Source organism: Gambusia affinis, linkage group LG10 (assembly GCF_019740435.1).
Source record: "Gambusia affinis linkage group LG10, SWU_Gaff_1.0, whole genome shotgun sequence".
NCBI lineage: Eukaryota > Metazoa > Chordata > Actinopteri > Cyprinodontiformes > Poeciliidae > Gambusia > Gambusia affinis.
In genome coordinates this window covers 10774726-10800523 of record NC_057877.1, presented here as the reverse complement: position 1 = coordinate 10800523, position 25798 = coordinate 10774726, and the positions used below count along the sequence as shown (strand labels likewise).

Genomic DNA, 25798 nt, shown 5'->3' with positions numbered 1-25798 from the left:
ATTATTATTATTAATCTAAGCAAATCTTTGTAATTACGAGAGATTAAACACTCAAGATTTAGCCGGACATGGAATGCTAAAAAAATGGCTACAAAAAGCTTTTAGCTTGTTTTTAACTAGATGTTGTCCACAGAATTGCTTCAACAACCACAGGGCAACAGTTAATAGGCAAAGCTCAGTGCTTTTGAGTTTAGGCATTTCATTTTACTTGCGAGAGCAAATAGTGTTGTATTGTAATATACGAGAGAGTGGTATAAGATGATGGACTATTTCCTGTTATTGATGTGAACTATGTTCTAATTTCTAGCAGAAAGTATTTTAATGAACAGAACATTTTGCTGATATATATATATATATATATATATATATATATATATATATATATATATACATATATATATATATGTTTATTTATTTATTTTATTTTTTATTTTTTCATTTGAACCTAATTATGACAACTATACTGTTAAATATAATTAAAACTACAGTTCTCTGGAAAATAAATTATTCTATATATTTTTATATAATACTTCATGGTCATGATATCTTACAAGCAAATTTTTAAGCTTTGAGAAAAGCACTTTTTCATTACTGATTTTTGTTTTTCAACTTTTTCAACTCCAATTAAGATTTAAAATACATTTATTTCTCTCCATTGTTATCCAAGAAATTAATGCACGAAGAATTCCACCTTGATTGTTTAGCGATAAATACTTAATGAAAGTGAGAAACTTGTGCATGTTTGTCAGGATGCTGCAACCTCTTCACATGGATTGCTTTACCTGTTTACTAAAGCGGAAAAAGGGTGTACTTGTTTGTTTAACCTGTGGTCAGAAAACTGTTTTTCCCGAAACTGTTGCAGTTCTAATTGACTTATTTTATTAATATTATCTTTAAAATCTATTATTAGGGCCAAAGATTTGTTATAATGTTGAGTTGTGAATTACAGTTCTCAGTTAAAAACTTATTTCAGACTGTTTAAACCCCAAGAAAAGTGGAGATCATGCAAATGTTTTGCAAATTAATTAACATTTGTTGTTGTTTCATATTTAATATTCTAATTTTATAGACAGAGACATATTTATTTACACAAATCTTTGCATAAACAGATAGTATTGATCAAATTAAGTGTAGATGTCTGCTTTGTATATGTCCAACAAACAAGATAATTCAAATCGGACTCACTTTAAATCATGGACCATGTTGCCCTCTTCTGTTTATATAATGGAACAAGATGTACAATATGAATCACTAGTTTAAATGCTTTTGTACTAAAACAAGCCAGATAAATTTGTTTTGATCTGAATGTTCCACCAATCAGACAAATATAGATGTTAACACCCACTGACCGTTTTGATGTCAATAATTAGTGGCTTTTAAATGTTTACTTGGAACTACTCTTTTAGCAGGGTTGAAATATCTTTAAAAAAAGAGAATTTGATTTGTAAAAACAAGAATTAGATGCACAGTTTGTTTTATTTTGTTGTTATTTTGAGTCATAAGTATGCACACAGGCTCAGATAAATATACCCCAACATTGCTCATATTCAATTAAACTGTTATTATATTGTTATTGTTGCAAATAGAATGCTTCTGGCATAAATCTGGCTGTACTCTTTCTGAGAGAATTAGAATGGGTCATTATAATTGGTTGGTTTTTTTGCATAAAACTTTTTTTTTGACCCTATGATATTGAGCTTGTATGTATTAGAGAAAACTGAAAACCTGCAGCTTGGTTGAATCATTAACAGATCTAAGTTAATGTGAAATTAATGTCTATATTTAGCAGGGAGGCCTGGTGTTTTTCTTTTATAAGCATAGTATTTTGAAATGGTTGCATGTAATTCAGCAATGCAATAATTTACAAGGCCATTTACATGACAGTCTGCTCAGGTTCACATTAAATTATGACAAATTCAGTATATATTACATCCAGTATATTTCACTCCAGCAAAGGTTAGAAAGTTGCAGTCAAATGAGAAAAGAAACTACTGTTACATTCTCAGTCTTCTGAAAGTTTTGCTTTTCTAAACCTCTGATAAGAACTGCAAACTGTCTAATGTTGCCACATGCAAGCACAGAAGTGGGAACTACTGTAAGTCAATATGTAATGTTCTTGACTTTGTTACATATGCAACTGACAATTTGGCATTACTCACTGAATAAGTACTTTAAAACAAAACAAAAAATACATTTTATTTTGTCAAGTTTTTACATTAGAAAAATTAAGTTACATTAAGTTGATTTAACTAAAGATTTTATATTTTAAGTAGTTGATTTATCTTAAGATTTTACATTTAATTACATTGATTTAATTTAAGATTTTATGGTTTTATGATGGTAGTTAAAAAGTCACATAGACTTTATCACAGCTGCAACTTGTTTTCTTAATTAGAGAGAATGGATTATTTCCAGTTTGTCTTTCTCGTTTTAAATTGACTAAATGAGATATTGTGTACAGTTAACTTGATTAAATCAGTCCAGCTAACAAGACCCCTAATTGTTTTTTATAGTATAGATACAATATATTACAATATGATCACTCACTTCATAACATCATATGGTGCAGTTTCACAGATTGATTTTCCATGACACTGATCTTTGGAAATATGAAGAAATTAGGACTGGATTATCAAGATTATGTACACTTATTTTTATAAGTGTACATTTCCAAACATACACTGGAAAGCAAATGCTTTAACTCTTTGCTGAAATAGTAGTATTCATGCTTTGAATTGAATTTAACTGTAATGCATGTTCGTTTTGTTTAATTAGTCGTTTTTGTGTAATTGTGACCATGCCTCACACAAAGCTTCACCTTCACTTCGCATGACTGGTTACAAAACCCGAAACGGATTATTTTGCTCGGACGGGATTTCAAAGGACCATGCTACCCCATCCACTTTGACAGCCTGTGCTCTACTTTCAGCTTGAATTTCAACAATACCAGAGACATGGGTTCGAAATATCTCTACATTATAAAACTGGAACATATTATACTGACACCTATTTTGAAGTCCATTGAAATTCATTGATACTGAGGCCTAATGTAGAAAAAGAGACCTGCCTCTGAGTAATTTTTAAAAGGTGTACTATATCTTTAAAAGACGACAATCCCGCCTATTTTAAGTGTCGCTCTTTTGTTACGCATTCTGATTGGTCAAAACGTCACCTCTGTCAAAAAGATTTGGCCTTTCATTGGTGGAGGACTTGTCGTCATTTGTGACTCTCGCGGTACTGCAACGCGAAGATGGCGGCCGAACTGGTGGAAGCGATGGTAGGTAAAGCTTGGTGGCTTTCGCTTGATGGGGAAACGGACGCGGGAATATGAGCTGAAAGTCACACAGGCTGTGGATTAACCTGGGCTCGTTTATCGATATTTTAAATATAGAAATTTCTACGAATTTGGCATATTTAAATCACGACGAAAAGGACTAGCCTGTGGGGCTAACAAAGCTAGCCTGCTAGGTTATGTTAACCAGGCAAGTGCTTGGTTTAGTTAGCATCATGCTGGGTCTGAGGGAAGGCACCGATAATGAATGAGACCACATATCAAAGATGTACACATTTCACCTAACTTCATTTGTAATATAAATAGTTCAGGTATTTATTTATTAGTTGGCTTCTTTGTTTTTAGAGCCGACCATCTGTCAAAATGACTGAATGCTGACAGGCTAGTCTCTAGAGAGGCAAGCCTCCTGATTGCTACCTTATTGATGCTGAGCACTTTGCTTTCTAAACAAAACGAACAGAATTGTGCGATTTTCACCCTAGACATAAAGCATCCGTCCACTGGTATCCAAGAGAACACCGGCAGACAAAGTAGCAGCATGTCTGGTCGAAAACAATGTTTCAATCGCTCTAGATGCTAATTTGAACAGACGTCCTCTCTTAGGCTGCTTGTTTTTGTCTTCTCTGCTGAAATGTCCCTCTTATGAGATCAACAGACGAGTTCTTTACATCAAAAAATGAAATCAAATTTTATTTGTATAGCATATTTCAGCAGCAAGGCCTTTCAAAGTGCTTTACATCATATCAAACGGAAACACAATGCAATATAGAATCAACAATTAAATGATTTACATGTGAGTAAACATGACCTCATATGTTTATGAAGTCATGGGAACATTTTTTGTAGCATTGAATGTCAAAACAAAACCCTTATAAATTGAAAATCATACACAACTTATGCTTCTGATCTTGAACCACTAAGAGGTTTAATTTTAAACTTTTATTAAGGTATATTTAAATGTTTCGACTTTTTAATAGTCAAAAATGCCGGTTAATTAATTTGTAATACACTTGGCATAATCGCCAATCGATTTAAACGGAGCGAAAAGAAGCTGCATACTTGCTTATAGAACACACACCTAAACATCCACTCAACGTTTATACCAGCTTGTTCTGGGAGGGTCGCATGGGGGCTGGTGCCTTTTCCCGGCAGTCGTTGGGGGAGTGGCGGACTACACCCTGGTCAGTTGGACAATCCATCATTGAACAACACAGAGACACACAGGACATACACCCATCCACGCACACACTCATATCTAATGGCCATTAGAGTAAACAATAAGCCTAACAGTCATGTTTTTGGGCGGTGGGAGAATGCTGGAGTACCCAGAGAGAACCCCTGCTTACATGCGGAGAACATTCAAACTCAATTGAGGAAGACCCCAAGTTGTGGGTTTGAACCAGGATCAAGATTAAACAGTGCTACCAACTGTACTACCATGAAAACCCTGAACGATATGCTTAAAAAACACTTGCCAGAGCTGAACAATACATTTTAGGGTACATTTATCAATCAGTATATATACAGATTTACTCAATAGATAAATGTTTTTCTATTTACCCTTACTGTTGGTGCCATATGCAGCTTTTGTGAAATTTCATTCTGCTAGTTAAAAAAAACAACAAAACTTGCAAATCCCCCCAGCTGCAAATTGTACAATTGTTTTTTTTAGTCCATCTTATAAACCAGAAATTGTGTGAAGTATTTTGACATTTCAACACAGTAATCCTGCCTGGGCTCAGGAAAAACTACTGCCACTCAACAGGATCAGCCACTTCAAAGTGTAAAGTGTAAGAAGGAATCTCTGCACAGAAACGCCAAGTTTCCAAAGTGGTTTAACATTTTAATGTTAAACCACTTTGGCTGTTGTCACACAAGTCAGTGTGTAGGATGCATTGATGTGATATAGTGATGTATATATATTCAGTTTTTAAATAAACATTTATGATCAAAGGGATGGTAGTGCTCTCTACAACAACGTGGTTACGCAGATCTAGTTTTCAGATATTCCATTTGCTTGGTTAGAACTTGTTCAAAGTGTAAGATGTTTTATTGTGTTAATTAATTTTTTAAAGTTTACAGGCTTTAAATTTTCTCCCTGAAGACTTTCTTACGGTTTTATTTTGTCCTCCCTACAGAACATGGTGAAAAGTTTCCGGGTCTCAGACCTACAGACGTTGCTGGCCTCAATGGGTCGCAGCAAAAGTGGTCTGAAACAGGACCTGGTGGGGCGTGCGCTGAGGCTAGTGCAGACCGAGTACAGTCCAGAACTCTTGAAGAACGTCCGGCAGCTTTACGAGTCGCGTTTCCCCAAATCAGCCGCTTGGCTCCCGGCACGACGTCCAGAGGGCGTCCCGGTGACGTATTCATCGCTCAGCTCTTCCCCGTCGTTGACCTCACAGGGCACAGACTACCTCAACGGGATCTCCAAACCGCTCCATACACCTGCAACCGAGGTCAGGCTGGTCCCTCTGCCCTTCTACCAAACCTTAGAGACGCTTCTGCCGCCAACAGAGCTAGGTAAGTGCAAACCAAGTTTATATACTAAGGTTTTACTTTGTTTTCGTTTTGTTGAATTGTGCCTACTTTTGTCTCTGTAGTTGCCCACAACAGTGAAAAATTACAGGACAGTCACCGCGTCTTCGAATTAACACCAAGCCAAGCAGACCAGATCCGGAATGCAAGGTAATAATAACTCAGGAGTTTTGTTAATTTTGTTTTTTCGAAACTGCTTGTGTTTATAACGCTAAGGTATATATTTAATTTAAACTGTCTATCCAGTGAGCTTCGTGCTGGGATCCGATCAGTCCAAGTGGTTCTTAGGTGAGTTTTAAAATGCTTATCCAGGTTATTTAGAATCCATTTTTTATTTATTAGATGTATCATTTTTGTTCAGTCCTTTTAAAACCCTGAATATCACAGATGATCATTCATGCTGCTTCCTGTGTCATGCAGAATCTGTTACTCAGACCCTATTGGTGTTCAGGAGGACCAGTACCCCCCCAACATTGCTGTCAAAGTCAACCAGTCCTATTGTCATGTTCCGGTAGGTTGGTTCACTCTATTTGCTGATGTTTCAGGAAAGCAAGTTAACATTTTACTGTTATTTACAGGCAAATAATTAGATTTAAATATTGTGACAGGACAGGTTTGACTCCAGCCTGGTTGGAGTTGGGCTGGTGAAATGAGGAGAAAACCATGATCACAGTCAGATGGACGATATTAAAATCACTAATATTTAAGAATTTTTACATAGTTTGGGAATACAGTGCATTTATTCAAATTAAATAATATCATTTTTATTATTTCTTTCCCCTAAAATTCTGTCTGTATATTGGATTTTTACCTTCATAACTGTCTATCTTTTATGTCAGAGCTTCAATAAGGTCTCAAACAGCTTTTCACATATTTTCTTTTATACTCAGATGCTGCATATGTGTTGGCAGCACACATGATGCAGATGTGCTGCATTACCATGTTATAAAGTCATTTTATAGGATTAATGACTGGTAGCTCTAAGACCCTTGGACCAAGTTGTTGTTTTGAAGAAGCCAGTTTCAGATTATTTCAGTTTTAGGGACATGAAGCGATGGACATGCTATACAATAATGCTCAGTTAGGCTGTTGTTAAATGGGTTGCATTTAACAACAGGAGTCGCTTCTCTGACCCAAAACGACTCCTACCGAAAACCAGTCTATCAATTGCAGAGCTGTACAATATGTTGAATTGAAATATTCATTGCACTTATAAGTTTTGGATCATATTTGGGAAGTGTCATGGATTTAGATGCCATGCAGATTTGGACTCCGCATGTATTTGCCTGTTAACTCGCTGCTGCTGTTGATGCCAACATCAGATGTATATTTTAAATGGCTGAAACTTTAGAGTTCAAAAATTGTGTTTAAATCATATTTGATTATTATCATATGTTTAATAGTATCTCAAAGCCATGTGCCTTGATCAATACTTATTGAAATCCTCTGACCAGCCCGTCTGGCACCAACAACCGTGTGACATTCAAATTGTTCTGAATCCCATTTCTTCCCTGTTCTGATGCCATCTAATTGACTGATTCACTAAAGTGTCCTGAAGAGATTAAATAAGTGTATATAATAAAGTGACCTGTTGGAGACTAAAATGCTTTCTTAAGAGGGATTTAAACCTCATTAAGACTTCAAAAATACTCATTCTATGATTTGGTTATAATCTGTTTAAGATTTGCTGTGTTTAATTAAGATTAAGTTTCTATTAAGATCCTTTGTTTTGTTTGAACTGAATCTAAACATGTTACTTTCCTCTGTGTGTGTGTGTGTGTGTGTGATTGCAGGGATATTATCCCTCCAACAAGCCTGGAGTTGAGCCTCGGCGTCCTTGTCGTCCAATAAACATCACTCCCTGGTTGCATCTCTCCAGCGTCAAAAACGGAGTCACCATCACCTGGGGGAACTTTGGCAAGGTCAGGCTCAGATGCTGCAACACTGAATTGCATGTCAGAGCAGCAGGAGAGCAAATCTAAGAGGATCCACCAGGGCATGCTGGGACTCGTAGGTTTTTAAGCGTTTCATAGGTTAAAGTGAGCCTGGTTTCATAAAACTCTTCAGATGTGTGGATGAGAACTACTACAGAGGCTGAAACGGAATAATATGAAAAAAAGAATTTGTATTGGAAAAAAAAAAGTATGTGTTTATAATTGGTTAAAAGCTTAAATAGAATTTTAGAGAGGGGGGAAAAAAATCCAAATCAGCCTTTGGGTTTTACCATCTTCTCCTGTGAAATCTGTTTGGTGTACTTTGTATTAACTTCTTAAATATTTGCTGGTATCAAAGTGTCTTTTGAAGAACCTGGAAAATGCGACTAACTTTAACGCTTTAGTTAAACAAAATGGCAACAACCTCATCTAATCTATAACTGTCAAATCCATTTTCCCTCTTAAGTGGAATAAGTAGTGAAACTGCTCCATTAACGTCAGACTGCCTTGTTTTGTTTAAAAGCCGCCGTCCATTTTGTTTTTGTCCTAAACCTTCGATTGCTCAACCCACTCAGTAAGCCTGAGTACAGAGTTTTGTTTTCCCAGAAGAGGAGTCTGAGCAGTTTCTACAGATTATACTGCAGGCTTGTTGTGTTTGTTTTTCTGAACTAGTGGAAAGTGTTAGTTGGATTCTTTTCTACTTTTTTTTTTTTTAACAATTTTCCTAATATTATGATTTAGAATCATATGCACAAGAATATGGAAAAGTAAAAACATGCTTGCAAAAATAAAACTCCTCCTGTCTCAATCTGTGAGGTAGTTGATTAAATCTTGACGGCTCAGGTTGTAAATTTGTCTTTCCAGCGTTACTCTGTGGCGGTGTATTTAGTGAGGGTCTTCACAGCAGCAGACCTCTTCAACCGGCTGAAGCTCTGCTCAGTTGAGAGCGCGGAACGTTGTCGTGAACGCAGTAAGTCAAGATTTCACAAAAAAATAACTGTGATCGTCATCATCTACATCTTGTTTTTGGTTTTTAAATACCCTCTCACCCCCTTGCTGCGTTTCAAATATACTTCTACTATTTACCACCAGTCCAAGATAAGCTTCGCTTTGATCCAGAGAGTGAAATTGCAACCACAGGCCTCAGAGTTTCTTTAATCTGTCCAGTAAGTACAACAACAAAATAAAATCTCACGTGTTTTGAGAGTTTTGGATTTCAAAAAGGTTGTTTAATTTGCAACACCTCCATCCCTCCCCTCTCCCCATCCTCTCGTCCCAGCTGGTGAAGATGCGGCTCGGTGTGCCATGCCGAGTTTTAACCTGCGCCCATCTTCAGTGTTTCGACGCGGTTTTCTTCCTGCAGATGAATGAGAAGAAGCCCACATGGACTTGCCCCGTGTGCGACAAACCTGCTCCATTTGAACTGCTTACAATCGATGGGTAGGAGACTTTCCTCTCTAGCCTAATCTCCTTTTTCTCTGTCAATGTACAAACATTTAGACCTCCCCGTGTTACATTCACTCGGTTGTTGTTATTATTAAAATCTGCAGTTTCACTTCTTTTCGGTTCATACCAACTGAACAGGACTGTTCAGTTTTCCTGAGTCAGAAAATTACAGTAGATGTAAAGATTTATCGAAATCTTGTTAGGATCTCTATGTGTGATTTCTTCTAAGTTTAGATCACCTAAACTACGGGTCTGTAACCAGAGAGTCTTACGCCACTTAATTTAGGCTGTTGATTTCTAACGGACATCAAATAGAAATAAAATGCTTTGATCGAGAATGCAGTTCCTTTATGGTTCTATGCAACAAAATGACTTACTACAAGGATTTTCTTTTCACTTCTTCTCTGCAAACTGTGCACTTTGCTTTTTAAGGAGGTTATTTTTCCCCAGTCGCCATAAATATAAAAATACGTCATTAGTCTCCTTAATCTCTTGTAAACCCTTTTTTTCTTTGTCCTTTAAAAATTTAATTCATTAATTGCATAGTTTAGCAAAGTTCTATATCGCATATATTTCGTAAAGTTTAACAGCAAGCCTCCTTCGTTGTATTGCCAAGTACAACCTCTGACAACAATTATTTGTAATGATAAGTTCAAACAACTAGTGCAGTAAATGTCTCCGTCTGTGTTGTAGTTGGGGAGACAGCGAAAAGAAGGAACACAATAGTTTAATCCCTGGTTGTGCAGGCCTCGATAGATATGGTGGATATTATTGTCCATCCCATTACTATTGGAATAAGACTGAACTCTTATGGCTTGACTGGTGTACCAGGATCATCTTAGGTTTTAAAGATGTCAAGATTTACTACATTTGTACCAGCGCACAGACTCACAGGGGTTTCTCTTTTGCAGAAACTCTTGGATGCCAAGCGTTTCAAAGAGCACCTCCTGCCTGCTATTCTCACTAGTAACTGGGTTGTTAAATTCTACTTTGGATAAAATTGTCTGCAGAATCCATGAACAAACATTTTGGCTTGCGAACGATTCCTTTTAGGATTCTTGTTTAGCTGCCAGTCCTGCTGGTGAGCTGTGTTGTTTGTTTCCCCTCATTCTTAACGACTTTATTTTGGAGAGAAAGACATTTGTAGGTATGGTGGAAAAAGGAACACCCTGGTTGCGAGAATTGGCTAATATTGTACGAAGAAATTGTTTGGCGTGTTGGGATGAATGCAGAGGAGATCAGTTGGCACTACAGTCATATCAATCCAGCAGTGGTGTTTCCAAATTCTTCCAAAATTTTAAATGTCAAGGTATCAACTTAATGTCAGATGATTGAAAAGAATAAACACAGTTTGAACTCCTCTACAGTTTTTGGGCGTGTAATGTCCTGCAGGGTCTCGACTCCAAACTCCGTGGCGTTCCTTTAATGTCTCAAAGACTGAAGGCATTGTGCTACATGTTGGCTGTGAGGTGTATTTACATTCTTTAGAAGAAAGCTGGTGTGGAAAGTCCCTAACTTTTAACTTCTCTATAAAACCTTTTTTTTTTTTTTTCAACCTCAGGTCTGACACTTTTCTCTGTTGAAATTTCCCATCAGCGGATAAATAGATTGCATTTATTGTAGCTTGTTTTTATGGTAGGATGGTTAGATTTTTAAATGCTTGGCGGCAGAAGATTCGAACTATGATGCTTTGATGTGAGTTGGAGGTTGTTGTTTTTTTCTGTTTCGTACGTTGTGTGTTTTCTTTTTTTTTCCATTATGAGGTCCCTCAAACCTGCGGCGTCTGTTTTAGGTTACTATCCGAGATTCTCAAAGAGACGAGCGAAGACATTGAGGAGATCGAGTACCTAACAGACGGTTCCTGGCGACCAATCAGCGATGAGAAGGAAAAGGACAGGGAAAGGGAACGAAGCAACACACCAGAGTACCCTGTTGTTGATATATGTATGTAACTAAGCCTGTGCCCTCTCGCTCTAAATATTTACATACAGTGCCTTGTAACATTATGAACAGCCACTTCAGTGCATTTTCATTGGGAGATGATGTGATGACAGTACAAAGTAGCCAAATATTTTAGAGGAATTACAATTGGTTTGTAGTTTGTAATCGTTTTCAGCTCCTTTAATTTGAAAATCCAAAATCAAAGCCAGTGTAGCTATTCAGAAATTACACAGCACTGTGTTATTTAATGTCGTTGTTAGTTCAGCTCTTCTGTGAAGGCATCAAGCTGCAGAGATCCACAGAACAGATGAAGGAATCTGCTGACATGGCCACTACAAGTACAACTAAAAAAAATAACTCTGTTCTGAAACAATGTTGACATTCATTTCATAAAATTTCAAGCCTTTATTTGTTGTAATTTTATATTTTTTTATTTTTATATTTATAGCTCACAAAAAATCCATGTCTCTGAAAATTCAGAAATTGTTTTCATTATATGTAGGTCATAATCAATAACATTACAAGAATTTCATTTGTCAAAAAAAAAAAGAAATCACATGTCATCCTCTCAACTTTACAGTGGTGAACTACTTTGTATTAGTTCATAATACAAAATCTCAACAAAATGAATTGAAGTCTGTTTTCTTTTTTTTTTTTTGTTTTGTATAACATGGGGATTTTTTCTTCAGGCATTCCTGAAGCAAACGGACATTCGCCGGCCCACAGCAGCACCAGTCTGTCGGGTCGGTCCGGAAGCGGTTCCGTGGGGACGTCCGCCGCCGCGGGAGGACCTGCGGCGGCGCCGGGCGGAGGAGTGGTGGTAGATCTGACTCTGGACTCCTCCTCTGAAGAGGAAGGGGGCGGGGCCGGGGGGGACAGCGACGACACAGAGGACAGCAACGACAGCCCCGCCCCCAAAAGGGGGCGGTACAACTACGACAAGGACCTGGTCACCGCATACTGACCCTGCAGCTCTGTCCCTCCTCACAGACTGACACGCGGAGACAGAGAGGCGGGCAAGGCGGCGGGCGGGGCTTAAAATGTGAGGACAGGAACACGGTAACCCTCTAGATGCACCAACGCTCTCATCTCCCGAGCATCAGAGCCTTTTTATCAGCTCTAGTTCGATTTCAGACGAAACAAACACACACTCAAACTTGTTCTGTCAGTGACTCTTCAGCTTGCAGTGAGCAGGAGTCCCGTTTGTTCTGCACATCTGTGGAAGCAACTCCATTTGCCCAGGCGCCACCCTGTAGTGAGTATCCGTACCGTCCGGCCTCTACTACAGACACCGACTGGACCGAGCACCCCACCTCCACCTCCGTCTGTTTTCCCTCTCTCTTTTCAGACTTCTCACCATCTCTTTGTATAGACTCCAAATTACTGGCTCTTTTAGCCATCGGCGTTCAATGTTTGCATCTGGTTTTTGTCACATTGCTTAGGAACGGGCAATTTGAAAACAGAGGCTGCTCTGTAGCTTTTTGGATGAAAAACAAACAAAATAAGGCATGAAAACGTTTGAAGGACAAGGCAACAATCTTTTGAGAACCCTGGGAATCTTTTGACAGCTTGATTTAAAGCTTGAGCTCTCCCTCTCAGCAATTCATCCTTTTTGGATACGTCTTCAGCTTTCAATTTTTATTGTCCTAAAGAGAACCTACCTCAGTCATTTAACACTTAGGAGATTGGCCCGGAAGTTGGTTTGAAAGAAGTGGGTGAATGAGAATTTCTGAATCCAATTTTACACTGGAGTTTTTTTTTTTTCTTGCCTTTTTCTTCCCCCCGCCTCCCATTTCCCTTATTTCATGCAGCTGTGTTCCCTCTGCAGCAACAAAGAAACCCAGTTGAAAAGTAGTAGGTGTGGATTACCAGCTTCTGAACAAAGCAAAGACTTACGCCTCTCTGCAAAAAAAAAAAAAAAAACGGCTACTATTAGGCATTTGTTGAAATAAGTTTTTACACGGGCAGGCTCTACATCAAAATTACTGTACTGGTACCGGCCCAAAGCAGAAATGGTCGCTGGCTGGAGCTGGTTATGGAGTTTTGGTGCCTTTTTTTTTTTAAGTGGTGGAAATTTGATTTCAGCATTTGAAGGTCATCTGAGGATGTCACAAAGTGAGGTTTCAGTTTTTGTGCGTTTATTTTTTTTTTGGTTGATTCATTCTGAAGGTTTCGAATCAAACAAATGACCAGAACAGGCTGTTGAAGTGCTGATGCATTTTTGGGGTTGGAATTATTTATTTGTTTATATGTTTTTATTATTTTTTTTATTTTGCAGTTGTTCCTGGTTAGTTGCACAACATCTAGCTTCAGCTGTTACTTGCGATGGCATCTCCACTTGCATGGGGTTTTGCTGTTTGCAGCTAAATACCTTCAAGGTTGGTGGCTCTACTTCTTTAGGAATAGAAGACTGGCTGGATTCTCTGCTGCATAAAATCCTCACCTACCTGACCGGGTCCTCTTTGAAACTGACAGCGGCTTTCTACTGGCTCTCTCTGTGTCGCTCACTCTCAGGCTCTTAGCATTCTAGATGAGGTTTTATCTATTAGCTGGAGTAAAATCAGATCTTATTTTCTGCATTCTTAAGACTAATATATCCTCTGCACCTGCACTAGTGTAAATATTTGATGTCTGCCTCCCAGATAAAGATGCTCAGTCTACAAATGCAGGCTTCAGATATATTTCATGTATAAAGATGTTGCTAGAGATCTGCGTTCATGTAACGCTTTCAGATGTTTTTTCTTAGTTTGAAAGACTCTTTGGTGTGGCAAGTGTTGAACAGGGACTCTTGAACCAGTTTTCTCTTACCATCACTTTAGTAATCCAGTAAAGGAGCCTTCAGCTGCTGCAGTCCTGCTTCACTGTGTGTCGGTTTGGTTCGGCCGGGTCCAGTTCTGCAGGGTGTGCTTTCCGAGTTGCAGTTTTAACAGATTGGTTTTATTTTTCCCTCGCTCAGGTTCACATTGATTTACACAATGATTCGGGGCGTGTCTGGTGAACGGAGTTACTTCAGATGATCTCGTCTTCCATGTTTCCCTCTTTACCTTAACAGCATATGACCTGGATATGAAGGGGGAATAGTTTTGTGAGCCACCAAAAACCAACGCCTGCAAAACTGAACAGGATAAATCAATAAAGGGCACTTTGAGGCAAAATGGAGAAATCTTAATACCGGTCTTCAACTTAGAAGCTGTCAGTAATTTATGCACACATAAATTTTTTTTTTATTATTATTGTTGCTGTGAGGGGATCTCTGACTTCTCATGGGCTTCTGGTCAAAGATGAGGTGGTGCGGGTTGCTACTGTGGAACTGAGCCACTGAGTGTTTGCATTTAGTTTGAAAGCTAGAAACAGCTGAGGCTCTTTTTTTGTTTTTGTTTTTCTTTGTAGTGGCATCTATTCTTTTAAAAATTCATATGGTAGCACAGGCAGAGGCTTACAATCCCTGATGTAAATGTTTTTGTTTTTTTTATATGTTCCTATTAAGACAATAAAATTAAATAATATTTTATTAAGCCTTGATTTGCCTTCAGTTCTTCTAGGCAAGTAGACAATAAGAAGCTGAGTGCAGCGCCACTGGACTCTTAATGCCACTGAGAACTGAGAGGACTGATTAAGGTGGGTTATGTTTTTCTCTGTACCAAATGCACAGATGTGGGAACACGTTTGTTGCCTGTCGAGGATGAAACTGTAAAATTGGAAACGATCGTATTCTAACAGCTGTTATTGATGTGTTGAATTAATTAAAATCAGTTCTTAAAAAAAAAAAAAGTGTCTGGTTTTTATTGTGAGATGTGCGCGAGTGTATTTTTGATATCAATAACTAATGAGCGTTTGGTTTTTCCGTGCCTTTGTTCCTCTTTGCCCTTTGGTCTTTCTAACCTCTGAGAACATCTGCATTTATAGTGAAGATAATTTACATACCTGAGGTATTTTTTTAATGTATTTTTTATTCTAAAGGTTAGGCATTTATACTAGATTGTGCTTTGTATTTAATTTCTTGCAAAGTCAAGAACAAATTCTTGAAACACTTTGTAAATGTTGAAAAACATTTTCCAACCCCATCATTTGCCCTCTGTTGTCCAAAGGAGTTTATTTAGTCAGCAGTAATGTACTAACTTGTCCTTTTTTCTATGTTAGACTCCATTATAACACTAAGCAATGTTGTGTACGTAACCTTATATGCAATAGGCTTTTCAATAAGAAAAAAAATGCTTTGTGAGACAGCCTGAATGTATTTATTATATTACTCTGAAAGGGAAAGGTGTTTAACATTGAATCTTTTAACATTTATGCTTTCCAGAAGACAAAAAGAAAAGAAACACCTAAAATTTCAGTTTTACGTTTTTTAATATCACCAATGGGGTTTGGGTGTAAAAACTTAATTTCCTGTTGTTGCCACGGGGTGGCAGTAATGTGCCTTAACTGTTCCAACTAAGTGATGGGAATTCCGGCTCCTTTCCGCAATCCGACTACTTTGTGTCATGCCACTAACGAGCCATCTTTTGGGGCTTTTTTCAGACTGTGCTACGTGATGTTACAAATTACTGTTTGTGCCTCGGATTCAGTAAAACCTTTAGATCAGAACATTTGACCAAAATCGTGTTTGTCCAAAGTAACAGCTTGCATGTTAAAATATCTATCAAAACATCTAGCTGGGACCTTGGTTCATCTGCCAGTGGCTCATCTGGAAAGGCCACAATGGAACACAGAACGACATCTAAAGAGCTGCAGGCCTCACTTTCCTCCATTAAGGTGAGGTTCACAATTCGACAGTAAGAGACTCCATGGCATCCATGGGAGAGATCCCAGAGCGAAACCACTGCTAACCAACAAGTACACCAAGGCCCGTCTCACGGTTCCTAAACGCACACAAAAAAATATTTGGTGATCCTTATTCAGTGGCCAGACGAGACCAAAGCAGAACTTTTTGTCTGCATCTGTTTTATGACTAGTAGTATTTAAGGAAAAGAACACTATACCAATGTTGGTATGAGCCTCTGTGGCTGTTTTGCTGGATAAGACCTTGGGTGACTTGATGAAGCCTTGAATTGTGTTATCTGGCAGAAAATGCTAAAGGAAATGATTGCACAAACATCAACGTCTGTCCTTAAACTCAAGTCCATTTGTGTTATGCAGCAGGACAGTGATCCAATAGTCATTTAAATGGCAGGGGGGGGAAAAAAAACAAGAAAAAAGAAAATGTTTTGGACAGCCTGTGGGTAAACCTTAAACCCCCCATAATGGTTGAAAACCCTCCTCTACAAAGAATTCAGAATTCATCCATGGTGTTGTAAAAGCTCATATCCAGTCATTGTACGTGATTGATGGAAGTTGTTGCCACAGAGAGCGCCATCTCCAGCTACTAGGTAAAAGGGAGCAGGTTGGTTTAAAAGCTTTTCTGTGATTGGCCTAGATGCCCTTTAATCTCTATAGATACATTGTTTGTCTGAGATCTGTAACAAGCTGGCAGCATATCGCTGAAACACATCCTATTTTTGCACTTTTTGTTTTAGTGCTGGTTATCCATATTTTTAGAATAACTTTGTGCCCTTAATGAATGAAGTCATTTTAAAACAGCAGTTTGTTTTTACTCAGCTCATGTGATATTAAATTTGTAAATACTTATAAAGGAATACCACTTGCCATAACTAAGTGCAGTGAGATTTAACTATGGTATGTGCATGTCTTGGTCTTTTAGATGATTCAGAGTTACCTAATTTTGTACAGTCCCTGCTTCTGGACTGACTTAAAGACACTAAGGTCATTGTTAAGATACATATCATCAGAAGTCCCTCTGATTTGCCTCAAGGTACACAATGTGGGTTGTTAACTGACTGTGCTACCAAACACATAAGGGTGAATTATGATACAATAATTTGGTATGAAAGGACAATCTCTAATCCTTTTTCACTGATACAAAAAACACAAGACTTAACCATCAGCAGACTGAAGTACGAACAGCCAACAGCAAAAAAAAACAACAACAAAAATAACATACCAACAACAAAAAAAACATAAGTGTGGGTGTTTGACCTAAATTTAAACCAACAAAGAGCACAAATGCTGACAGTTTATGTACAAGGCATTTGTTTTCTTTTTCTTCATAGTCTACATGTTAGGTCTGTTCCATATATCACCATCTAAGTATTAAATTTAAACTGTGTAAAGTGTGATCACAGGGCTGTCGCTTATTTTGTAGTGATTCAACTTTTTGCATTGCATGGGGAGTTCTTGTTTTATAGGACTTACAACTTTTTAATCTATTTCATTTTTTAAGTTTTTGTTTTTCTGTCATAAAAAATTTTATGACAGAATTTTTTATTCTGTCAAAAAAAAATCTATAATTTTTTTATGACAGAATGTGTCATCTGTAAAAGACACATGTCATGAACAACTATGAATAACAATATGCAGCAGGTTTTGTATTATGATTTCATTTGTTAGAGAAGAACAACTATTCAAACCATCCTGATCTTGAGTAAAATTATATATATATATATATATATATACATATACACATATGTATATGTATATATATAGACATATATATATATATATACATATACATATACATATACATATGTATATATATGTATATACGCATATATATACATATCTATATATATATATACATATATATATACATACATATATATATATATATATATATATATATATATACATATATACATATATATACATATATATATATATATATATATATATATAAATATATATATATATATATATATATATATATATATATATTGCCCTCATAACTGCTAGTGACACTCTTGGCACAAACAGCTGGCATCAACTTGTTTCAATTCTATCGTATTCAAGTCTGGACTTTGACTAGGCCACACTAAAACCTTTTATGAGTTATGAAGAAGTAGACTTTATGTTCATCCAAACAGCTTTATTCTTTGAGAAACAGTTTTTTCTATGATATTTGAACAGTAATGAGATGTCGCTCTTTAGAAAAAGAGCTTTCACGAAAGTACTGGCTTTCATCGTTCAAGCAAAGGAGCTGGCATTTCAAATCGGCTCGTTCACGAGCGACACACAAGCACTCATTAAACGCTTTAGAAAGCGCAGAACGTGGTTTATAGATTGTTGAATCAATTGATCATGAGTGGCAAACGCGGCACATGTCCGTCCAAATCTACCACGGGGTTTTCTTGCCTGTTCTTTGAACTTGTCTGACAGGATGTTCGCGCTATTTATGCGGGACTCTCTAAGTGGGTGTCACAAACATACCGAGGTCTGATGCTGCAGGCGACTCACTGCTGCTGCTTCCTGTATTGAGGCACCAGCGGTCAGCGCGTTGAACAACTGTACGTTTCAGAGCCCCGCACCCCCGAGTTTAATCACCGAGGGAGTACTACCGAAGACCCCGGGGTGTCCGTATCCTACTGTGGTTGGACGGAAGCTCAGAGAGGAGGACTGCTGCTCATTTCGGCTCCCAGACTCGCAGCACGATTTTGTCTGGAACTGGTGCTAGCTAGTAGCGGCTAGGTGGCTAATGGCTAACAGCAGCAGGTAGATTATAGACAAGAAGCCGAAGAAAACAAAGCTGTGACATTGTAAACCTATAGATGAGAACGAAAACCAGCCGACTTTTGAAGGGCATATCGGTATGACACGGTTTACTAATTTAGCGAACTGACATGCTCCGAAAAGTGCATTAACTCTGCTAACGTTAACTAGCCAAGTCACTAGCCACTTAGAGCGAATCCTGTTGCTTTTCTCCCCCCAGGTAGATCTCTGATTAGGGGCAAGGTTAGATCAGCTGCTGCCGGCCTCGTTGCACTATAGTATTTTACCGAGAACGTCGTTTAGTTGAGTTAAAACAGAAATGGCTCCTAAAAGAAGACCCGTTCCACTGAACATTACGCCCATTGGGGAGGGACAGGCCACCTCAAACACCATCGATGCTGCATCGGAGTAAGTACATTTATGTTAAGTTTGAATCAACTCTGACGGCGAACAAATGCGACTTACTCCTCTATTATATGACACTTTTCTACATATCTGTTAATGCTTGATTCATTTGTATTGGGGTATCAATGTAAAATCACCAAAATTTGTTACTATATCGTAAAAAAATAGATAAATTGTGGAATCGTGGTTTTTGAGTTAAGTTTTCCAGTTTTTAATTGCAGAGTTGCTGTAAAACAATCCAGTTTCCATGCAATTCCCTTGAAAGAAATGTATTTTCTCTATAATAGTACTTCATGCATAAACTATTATCCTTCCTGCTTGCATGTTCTTCGCAAAGAGCCAACCTTGAGGCCTTACAGAAGAAACTGGGTGAGCTGGACCTCGACGAACAACAGAGGAAACGCCTGGAGGCCTTCCTCACCCAGAAGGCTCAGGTCGGTGAGCTGAAGGATGAAGATTTTGACCCAATATGCGAGTTGGGGGCTGGAAACGGAGGAGTGGTCAACAAGGTCCAACACAAACCTTCTCGTTTGGTCATGGCTCGAAAGGTGAATGCTGGAGATTTTATTTACTTTTTGTCAGGTGAAGCAGAGATGTTGTTTTTTCTGTCTATTTTTATTTCTTCCCCTTTCTTTCATGGTTTGACAGTTTTCGAGTTGAGTTCAATAAGAATCAGATAAAGCTTAGAGACGCATGCTTTGACACGCACATAGTGATAATCACTTTCTCCATTTTCTTTCTTTTTTTTTTTTTATGTTGGGCTCAAATCTACACCCACAATCAAATTATGTTCAACCTTAGGAAAAATAGGTCTGAGGTCAAATGTCAATGAGAACCTGGAAATGTTATCTGCTGAACTTTGTGCAGCAGCATTTCGAATAACTTTTAGAATTTAACTCTGTTTAGCTGAATAGCCTACCATGTAAACCTTAAATGGTATTGTTCTGAGAAAATGATTTGGAAATTATGCAAAAGATCATTTTCAGAAAATGTTGGAAACTAGGTTAAGTTAAATTGATAAACGAAAGTTTGTGGAGGTCCACAGTTTTTATTTTTATTTTTATTTAAATAATCTTAAGTGTTAATATTTAAGTCTGAAATCCTCAAATTTTCCATGCAAGATCTATGACCACATTTAGTTGTGCTACAAATGTGCAGGTCTGTTTGTTCATCACTTCTAGTAAATAAATCGGATTTATTTCGGATATTCAAGCTACCCAGCAAACGTTTGAAAGAGTTTTGCTGCTAAAATGCTAACCTTTTGTATTTGAGTCAATAAAAATCAAAACAAGCTAAAGACTTGCAGGTAGTTATCCACTACCAGCTCCTTCATTATTAAAATGTTTCATAGAAGACACCAGCTTTAGTTGCTAAACTTGTATTTTTCTTACTTAGGCAAAATAGAAGCTATTTGGCAAGTAAGCTAACAAGTGGAATTAAGCATGTTTTTTTTTTTTTTTTTTTTTTTTTTGTAAATCGTGTATGTGACAAATTTAAATCACAAAGATCTTTAATAAGTGTTGAATTTGAACCTGCGGAGGCCCTCGTTCAGATTCTGAAGCTGCAGCTCTGGCATGCTCAAGCTTGTGGGCTGTTTTAACTTGTCGGTATAATTTCCAAGAAAAAGTTCAGAGCCGTTTGGTAGCAACTTGAACGGGTGTTGTGTTTTTAATTCCAGCAAGGCATTCCAGTTGTATGAGAAGTGATCCGTGTCTTTTCAGGTCATTAAATCTGCTTAGTGTTCTAGTTTTAAGTCGACATCTCCTCGGTCTGCTAACGGTAAAGGTTACTTCAACATCAGCAGAGGCTTTCAACTTCTCTTCCCCCAGTTAATTCACCTGGAAATCAAGCCCGCCATCAGAAACCAGATCATCCGAGAGCTGCAGGTGCTGCATGAGTGCAACTCTCCCTACATCGTGGGCTTCTACGGAGCTTTTTACAGTGATGGAGAGATCAGCATCTGCATGGAGCACATGGTGAGAGACTCTTACTGATAGTTGTCTCTTGAGCTTGTTGAATGAATGAACGCCTTTAATCTCATCCACATGTCAAAGTGAAGCCATATTGAGTTTGGTCTCTTTGTGTAATGCTCCGTATCATTTTGTCTTCTTGTCAATGACATAGTGGAATTACTGTCATGCAGTTTAAATATTTGTCCATTTTGTTTTCGCACAATCACAAATCGATCCACTGTTGGTTTTATGTTAATTTTCTTGATGCAAAATAAACTGGAGGTGAATAAAAGTAGACAAGGTTAACAAAAGTGTAGTCTTTCTTCTGTCGAGTCAAGTTCTAAATTTTAGAAACTTTGGACGATTGCTGATTATTATCAGAAAAACATGATTAGTGTATTGAGGAAACACTGGACGGCGAGTTTGAGTTCCTCCGGAAAGCTGGTCATGTGTCAAAGTTAATGTATGTTTAAGTTTTGCATATACTTTAAATGTGCCTAAAAAATGTGACCTAATCTGTGTTTCCTAAAACATAAAAAGCACCAGACCAGGGCTGAAATTATTAATTGGGATGAATCTATTATTGAAATAATCTTCAACTAATTTAGTAATTGATTAATTAGCTGGAGTATACAGACTCTAAGAAAAGGGTTTTTGCTGGAAGATCGATACACTCAGAGCAATAAATAAAACAAAACTGTACAAAAAATCTATATATTTTGCATTTAAGATAAAAAAAAAATCTCCTAGCACCTGTTGCTGTCTAATTATTAAATGTTAAGTTGAACAGAAAGGACTGACCTTCTCACATGATGTTAGAAGTATTTTTTTATTTTTTTTTTTAGCTGCAGATTCATCCTTTGCTACAAATGATCAAGTGCTACTGTTGCGTTTTGGGATATAATTGTTTTTCTTATTTGAAAAAGGAATTTAATAATGTATTTGTATGTTGTAATGCATTTCTAATATTATACTAGAAAGGGTTAAGTGAAAAATCAGCAGACTGTGCCTTTTTCTTATCCAGTTAATTAGCAGAACAATTGATTATTAAAATAATCATTAGTTGCAACCAGACTGATCATTTAAATATGCCCCTTCTTAAATCAGTTTATTCTTTTGATTAATGGGAAACAGAGTTGTGTCTACATGCATGTCTGTAGAAGTGACGTTTTTAGGCCCGAGCAGCAAAGCGCTGCGAAGGCCTATTGTATCTGTACTGTTTCTTATTAGGCCCGAGCAGCAAAGCGCTGCGAAGGCCTATTGTTTTTGTACTGTTTATTAGGCCCGAGCAGCAAAGCGCTGCGAAGGCCTATTGTATCTGTACTGTTTATTATTATTATTATTATTATTATTATTCTTCCACCCAAATGAATTGCCTTTTTGGAGGCTTTATCATATTCAAAAACTCACCAAATTTGGCGGGCCCATAGAGACTGTTTAAAATTTACGTATTTTAAAGTCGACGCAAAAATCTAAAAAAAAATGGCTCAACAGCGCCAACTAGCAATTTTCAAAGGACCCTTTGCTATTCACTTACTTCGTCGTAGAGACTTGAAATTTGGTACAGTTGTAGAGCTCCCCAAGATGCTCAGAATTTACAATTATTGTTATAGTCCAACTATCACAGGAAGTCGGCCATTTTGGATGGAAGGTCACATTTTGACCCCATTTTGGCTGTTTACAGCATTGGTATTTGATCGAACTCCTCCTAGGGATTTTGAGTGATTGGCTTCAAACTTGGTGAGTCTGATCAGAAGGCATGGGCGATTCAAAGTTATCAAAATGGTGAGTTTTTGAGCATGTTGAAGGGGGGTTAGCAGGGGTCAAAGTTCACCGACTCGCCACGAAACTCTAAACAGTTATAACTCCTACACTAAAACTGTCAGAGGAACCAAACTTTCAGTGATTGAGCATCATGGGTTGACCTAAAATACCCTGTGGTCAAATGATGACATCACTAAGGCCACGCCCCCTGAGAACAGGAAGTGTCATGTTTTACTGGGAACGGTCCCTATATTAGACCTTTGACCTAATCAACATGAAACTGTGTTAACAGACAGGAAACATGTGGCTGTATAAGGGATTCCAACCCTGACCAGCTTTGATGGAGCAGGTGGGCGTGGCAGCGTGGCAAAGTGACCTCTAACGCCGCTGTCATCGCTTGGCTCTGAATTCCAAAGTTTTGGGCCAAACTTCTCCAAACTCACTAGGATGGATCTTTATCCACCCCAAGACAGGAATCCATGATAAAATTTGGTGGGCGTGGCCGAATGTCTTTATGGCGCCCCCTAGAAAATTTTAAATTATCAGCCCCAAGCCATGCTTTAACCTAGAATTACCAAACTTCTTACACATCTGTATATTCTCCTGATGTACAAAAAAGTCTCTTGGAGCCATGGTCTCAACCCAACAGGAAGTCGGCCATTTTGGAATGAAGTTCCAAAATTGACCCCATTTTTGATGTTTACAGCCTTTGTATTTGATCGAACTCCTCCTACAGTTTTTCAGATACAGACTTCAAAATCACTCAGCACACACTTGAGGCATCAAAGGTGAAAAGTTATCAAAGGAATTCTCGTACTTCAAAGTATGTGGGCGTGGCTATGTGTCAAACTTTGACTATTCGCCGTGAAACTCAAAACAGTTATAACTCCTACACTAAAACTGTCAGAGGAAGCAAACTTTCAGTGATTGATCATCATGGGTTCACCTAAAATACCCTGTGGTCAAATGATGACATTACTAAGGCCACGCCCCCTGAGAACAGGAAGTGTCATGTTTTACTGGGAACGGTCGCTATCTTACACCTTTGAACTAATCAACTTGAAACGTTTTCCATAGACAGAAAACATGTTGCTGTATTGAAGATTCCAGCCCCGACCGGCTTGGATGGAACAGGTGGGCGTGGCGGCGTTCCGAAGTGACCTCTAACGCCGCTATCATTCGTTTGGCTCTGATTTCCACAGTTTTGGGCGAGCTGTTCCAAACTCACTAGGATGGATCTTTATCCACCCCTGAAAGAAATCCATAATAAAATTTGGTGGGCGTGGCCTACTGTATTTATGGCGCCCATAGAAAATTTTAAATGATCAGCCCAAGCCATGCTTTAACCTAGAATTACGAAACTTGGTACATATGTGTAACTTTTCAGGACGAACAAAAAAGTCTCTTGGAGCCATGTTCTAAATTCAACAGGTTTTCTGTAAGTTTGGATTTAAGTTCACTGTTCAGAAATAAATATGTGTAATTCCCTTTAAGGCCTCTTGGTGTCACTGTTACTCCACACATGAATGTGGTAACCTTTAAAGGGCTCAAATGTTTTAAAATGTAATTTGACTCCACTGCGCCCCCTAGGTTAATCCATCAGCTATATCTCTGCCGTAAATGGACCGATCTGCACCAGATTTTTTGTGAGTCGTCGGGGAGCACTGCCGAACGCATCCAAGTGTGTCGTCTGCCGGGCGATCGGGCGGGGAAGGTTCGCGACGGCTCCCGCTGTGGCGAGCGGTTGCCGGCTCTGGAAACGGTGCGAGAGCTTCCGCGGTGGCTGGAACTCCGCGGTGGTCAGTGAGCCGGAGCAGCGCTTGCTGCGAGGGCCGCACGAGGCTGCTTGCAGCTTTAATTATTCTTCTTATTATTCTGCCCCCCCAAAGAGGGGCCTTTTTGGGGGATTTATCATATTCAAAAACTCACCAAACTTGGCGGAAGCATAGAGACTGGTGAAAAATTTTGAATTTTAAGGTCGTTGCAAAAATCGCAAAAAAAATGGCTCAAGAGCGCCACCTAGAAATTTTCAAAAGACCCTTTTCTATTCACTTACTTTGTCGTAGAGACTTGAAATTTGGTACAGTTGTAGAGCTCCCCAAGACGCTCAGAATTTACAATTATTGTCATAGTGCAAGTATCACAGGAAGTCGGCCATTTTGGATCGAAGGTCACATTTTGACCCCATTTTGGCCGTTTACAGCATTGGTATTTGATCGAACTCCTCCTAGGGATTTTGATTGATTGGCTTCAAACTTGGTGAGTCTGATCAGAAGGCATGGCCGATTAAAAGTTATCAAAACGGTGAGTTTTTGAGTATGCTGAAGGGGGGTTAGGAGGGGTCAAAGTTCACCTACTCGCCACGAAATTCAAAACAGTTATAACTCCTACACTAAAACTCTCAGAGGAACCAAACTTTCAGTGATTGAGCATCATGGGTTGACCTAAAATACCCTGGGGTCAAATGATGACATCACTAAGGCCACGCCCCCTGAGAACAGGAAGTGTCATATTTTACTGGGAACGGTCCCTATATTACACCTTTGACCTAATCAACATGAAACTGTGTTAACAGACAGGAAACATGTTGCTGTATTGAAGATTCCAGCCCCGACCGGCTTTGATGGAGCAGGTGGGCGTGGCGGCGTGGCGAAGTGACCTCTAACGCCGCTGTCATTCGTTTGGCTCTGAATTCCACAATTTTGGGGCGAGCTGCTCCAAACTCATTAGGATGGATCTTTATCCACCTCCTGAAAGAAATCCATAATAAAATTTGGTGGGCGTGGCCTAATGTATTTATGGCGCTGGCTAGAAAATTTTAAATGATCAGCCCCAAGTCATGCTTTAACCTAGAATTACCAAACTTGGTACATATGTGTATCTTTTCAGGACGAACAAAAAAGTCTCTTGGATCCATATTCTAAATCCAACGGATTTTCTGTAATTTTAGATTTTTTAGAAAAAAACATATGTTATTCCCATTAAGT

At 38.3% G+C, this 25798-nt stretch overlaps 2 protein-coding genes across 2 annotated transcripts in view; both read left to right on the top strand.

Moving 5' to 3' along the window:
* Window positions 1–3154: 3154 nt before the first annotated feature.
* Window positions 3155–14919, top strand: pias4a (protein inhibitor of activated STAT, 4a). Its single transcript, XM_044130196.1, has 11 exons — window positions 3155–3277; window positions 5431–5812; window positions 5893–5977; window positions 6074–6115; window positions 6248–6338; window positions 7621–7749; window positions 8626–8731; window positions 8854–8927; window positions 9041–9201; window positions 11000–11151; window positions 11838–14919. Exons 1-11 carry the CDS (start codon window positions 3251–3253, stop codon window positions 12110–12112), a joined length of 1524 nt encoding a protein of 507 aa, XP_043986131.1. The 5' UTR covers window positions 3155–3250; the 3' UTR covers window positions 12113–14919.
* Window positions 14920–18222: 3303 nt separating this feature from the next.
* Window positions 18223–25798, top strand: part of map2k2a (mitogen-activated protein kinase kinase 2a) — a 30424-nt gene continuing 22848 nt past the window's right edge. The window contains exons 1-3 of the mRNA XM_044130195.1: window positions 18223–19098; window positions 19433–19643; window positions 20925–21071. Coding sequence (XP_043986130.1) covers window positions 19010–19098; window positions 19433–19643; window positions 20925–21071 — 447 coding nt within the window. The 5' untranslated portion in view covers window positions 18223–19009. The remainder of the gene's footprint in view (window positions 19099–19432; window positions 19644–20924; window positions 21072–25798) is intronic.

Bases quoted from the DNA above. Each gene is read 5' to 3' on its own strand.
- pias4a (XM_044130196.1), top strand. From the start codon at position 3,251: ATGGCGGCCGAACTGGTGGAAGCGATG. The intron at 9,202-10,999 runs GTAGGAGACTTT...CGTCTGTTTTAG, and splicing joins GAACTGCTTACAATCGATGG to GTTACTATCCGAGATTCTCA. The intron at 11,152-11,837 runs GTATGTAACTAA...TTTTTTCTTCAG, and splicing joins GTACCCTGTTGTTGATATAT to GCATTCCTGAAGCAAACGGA.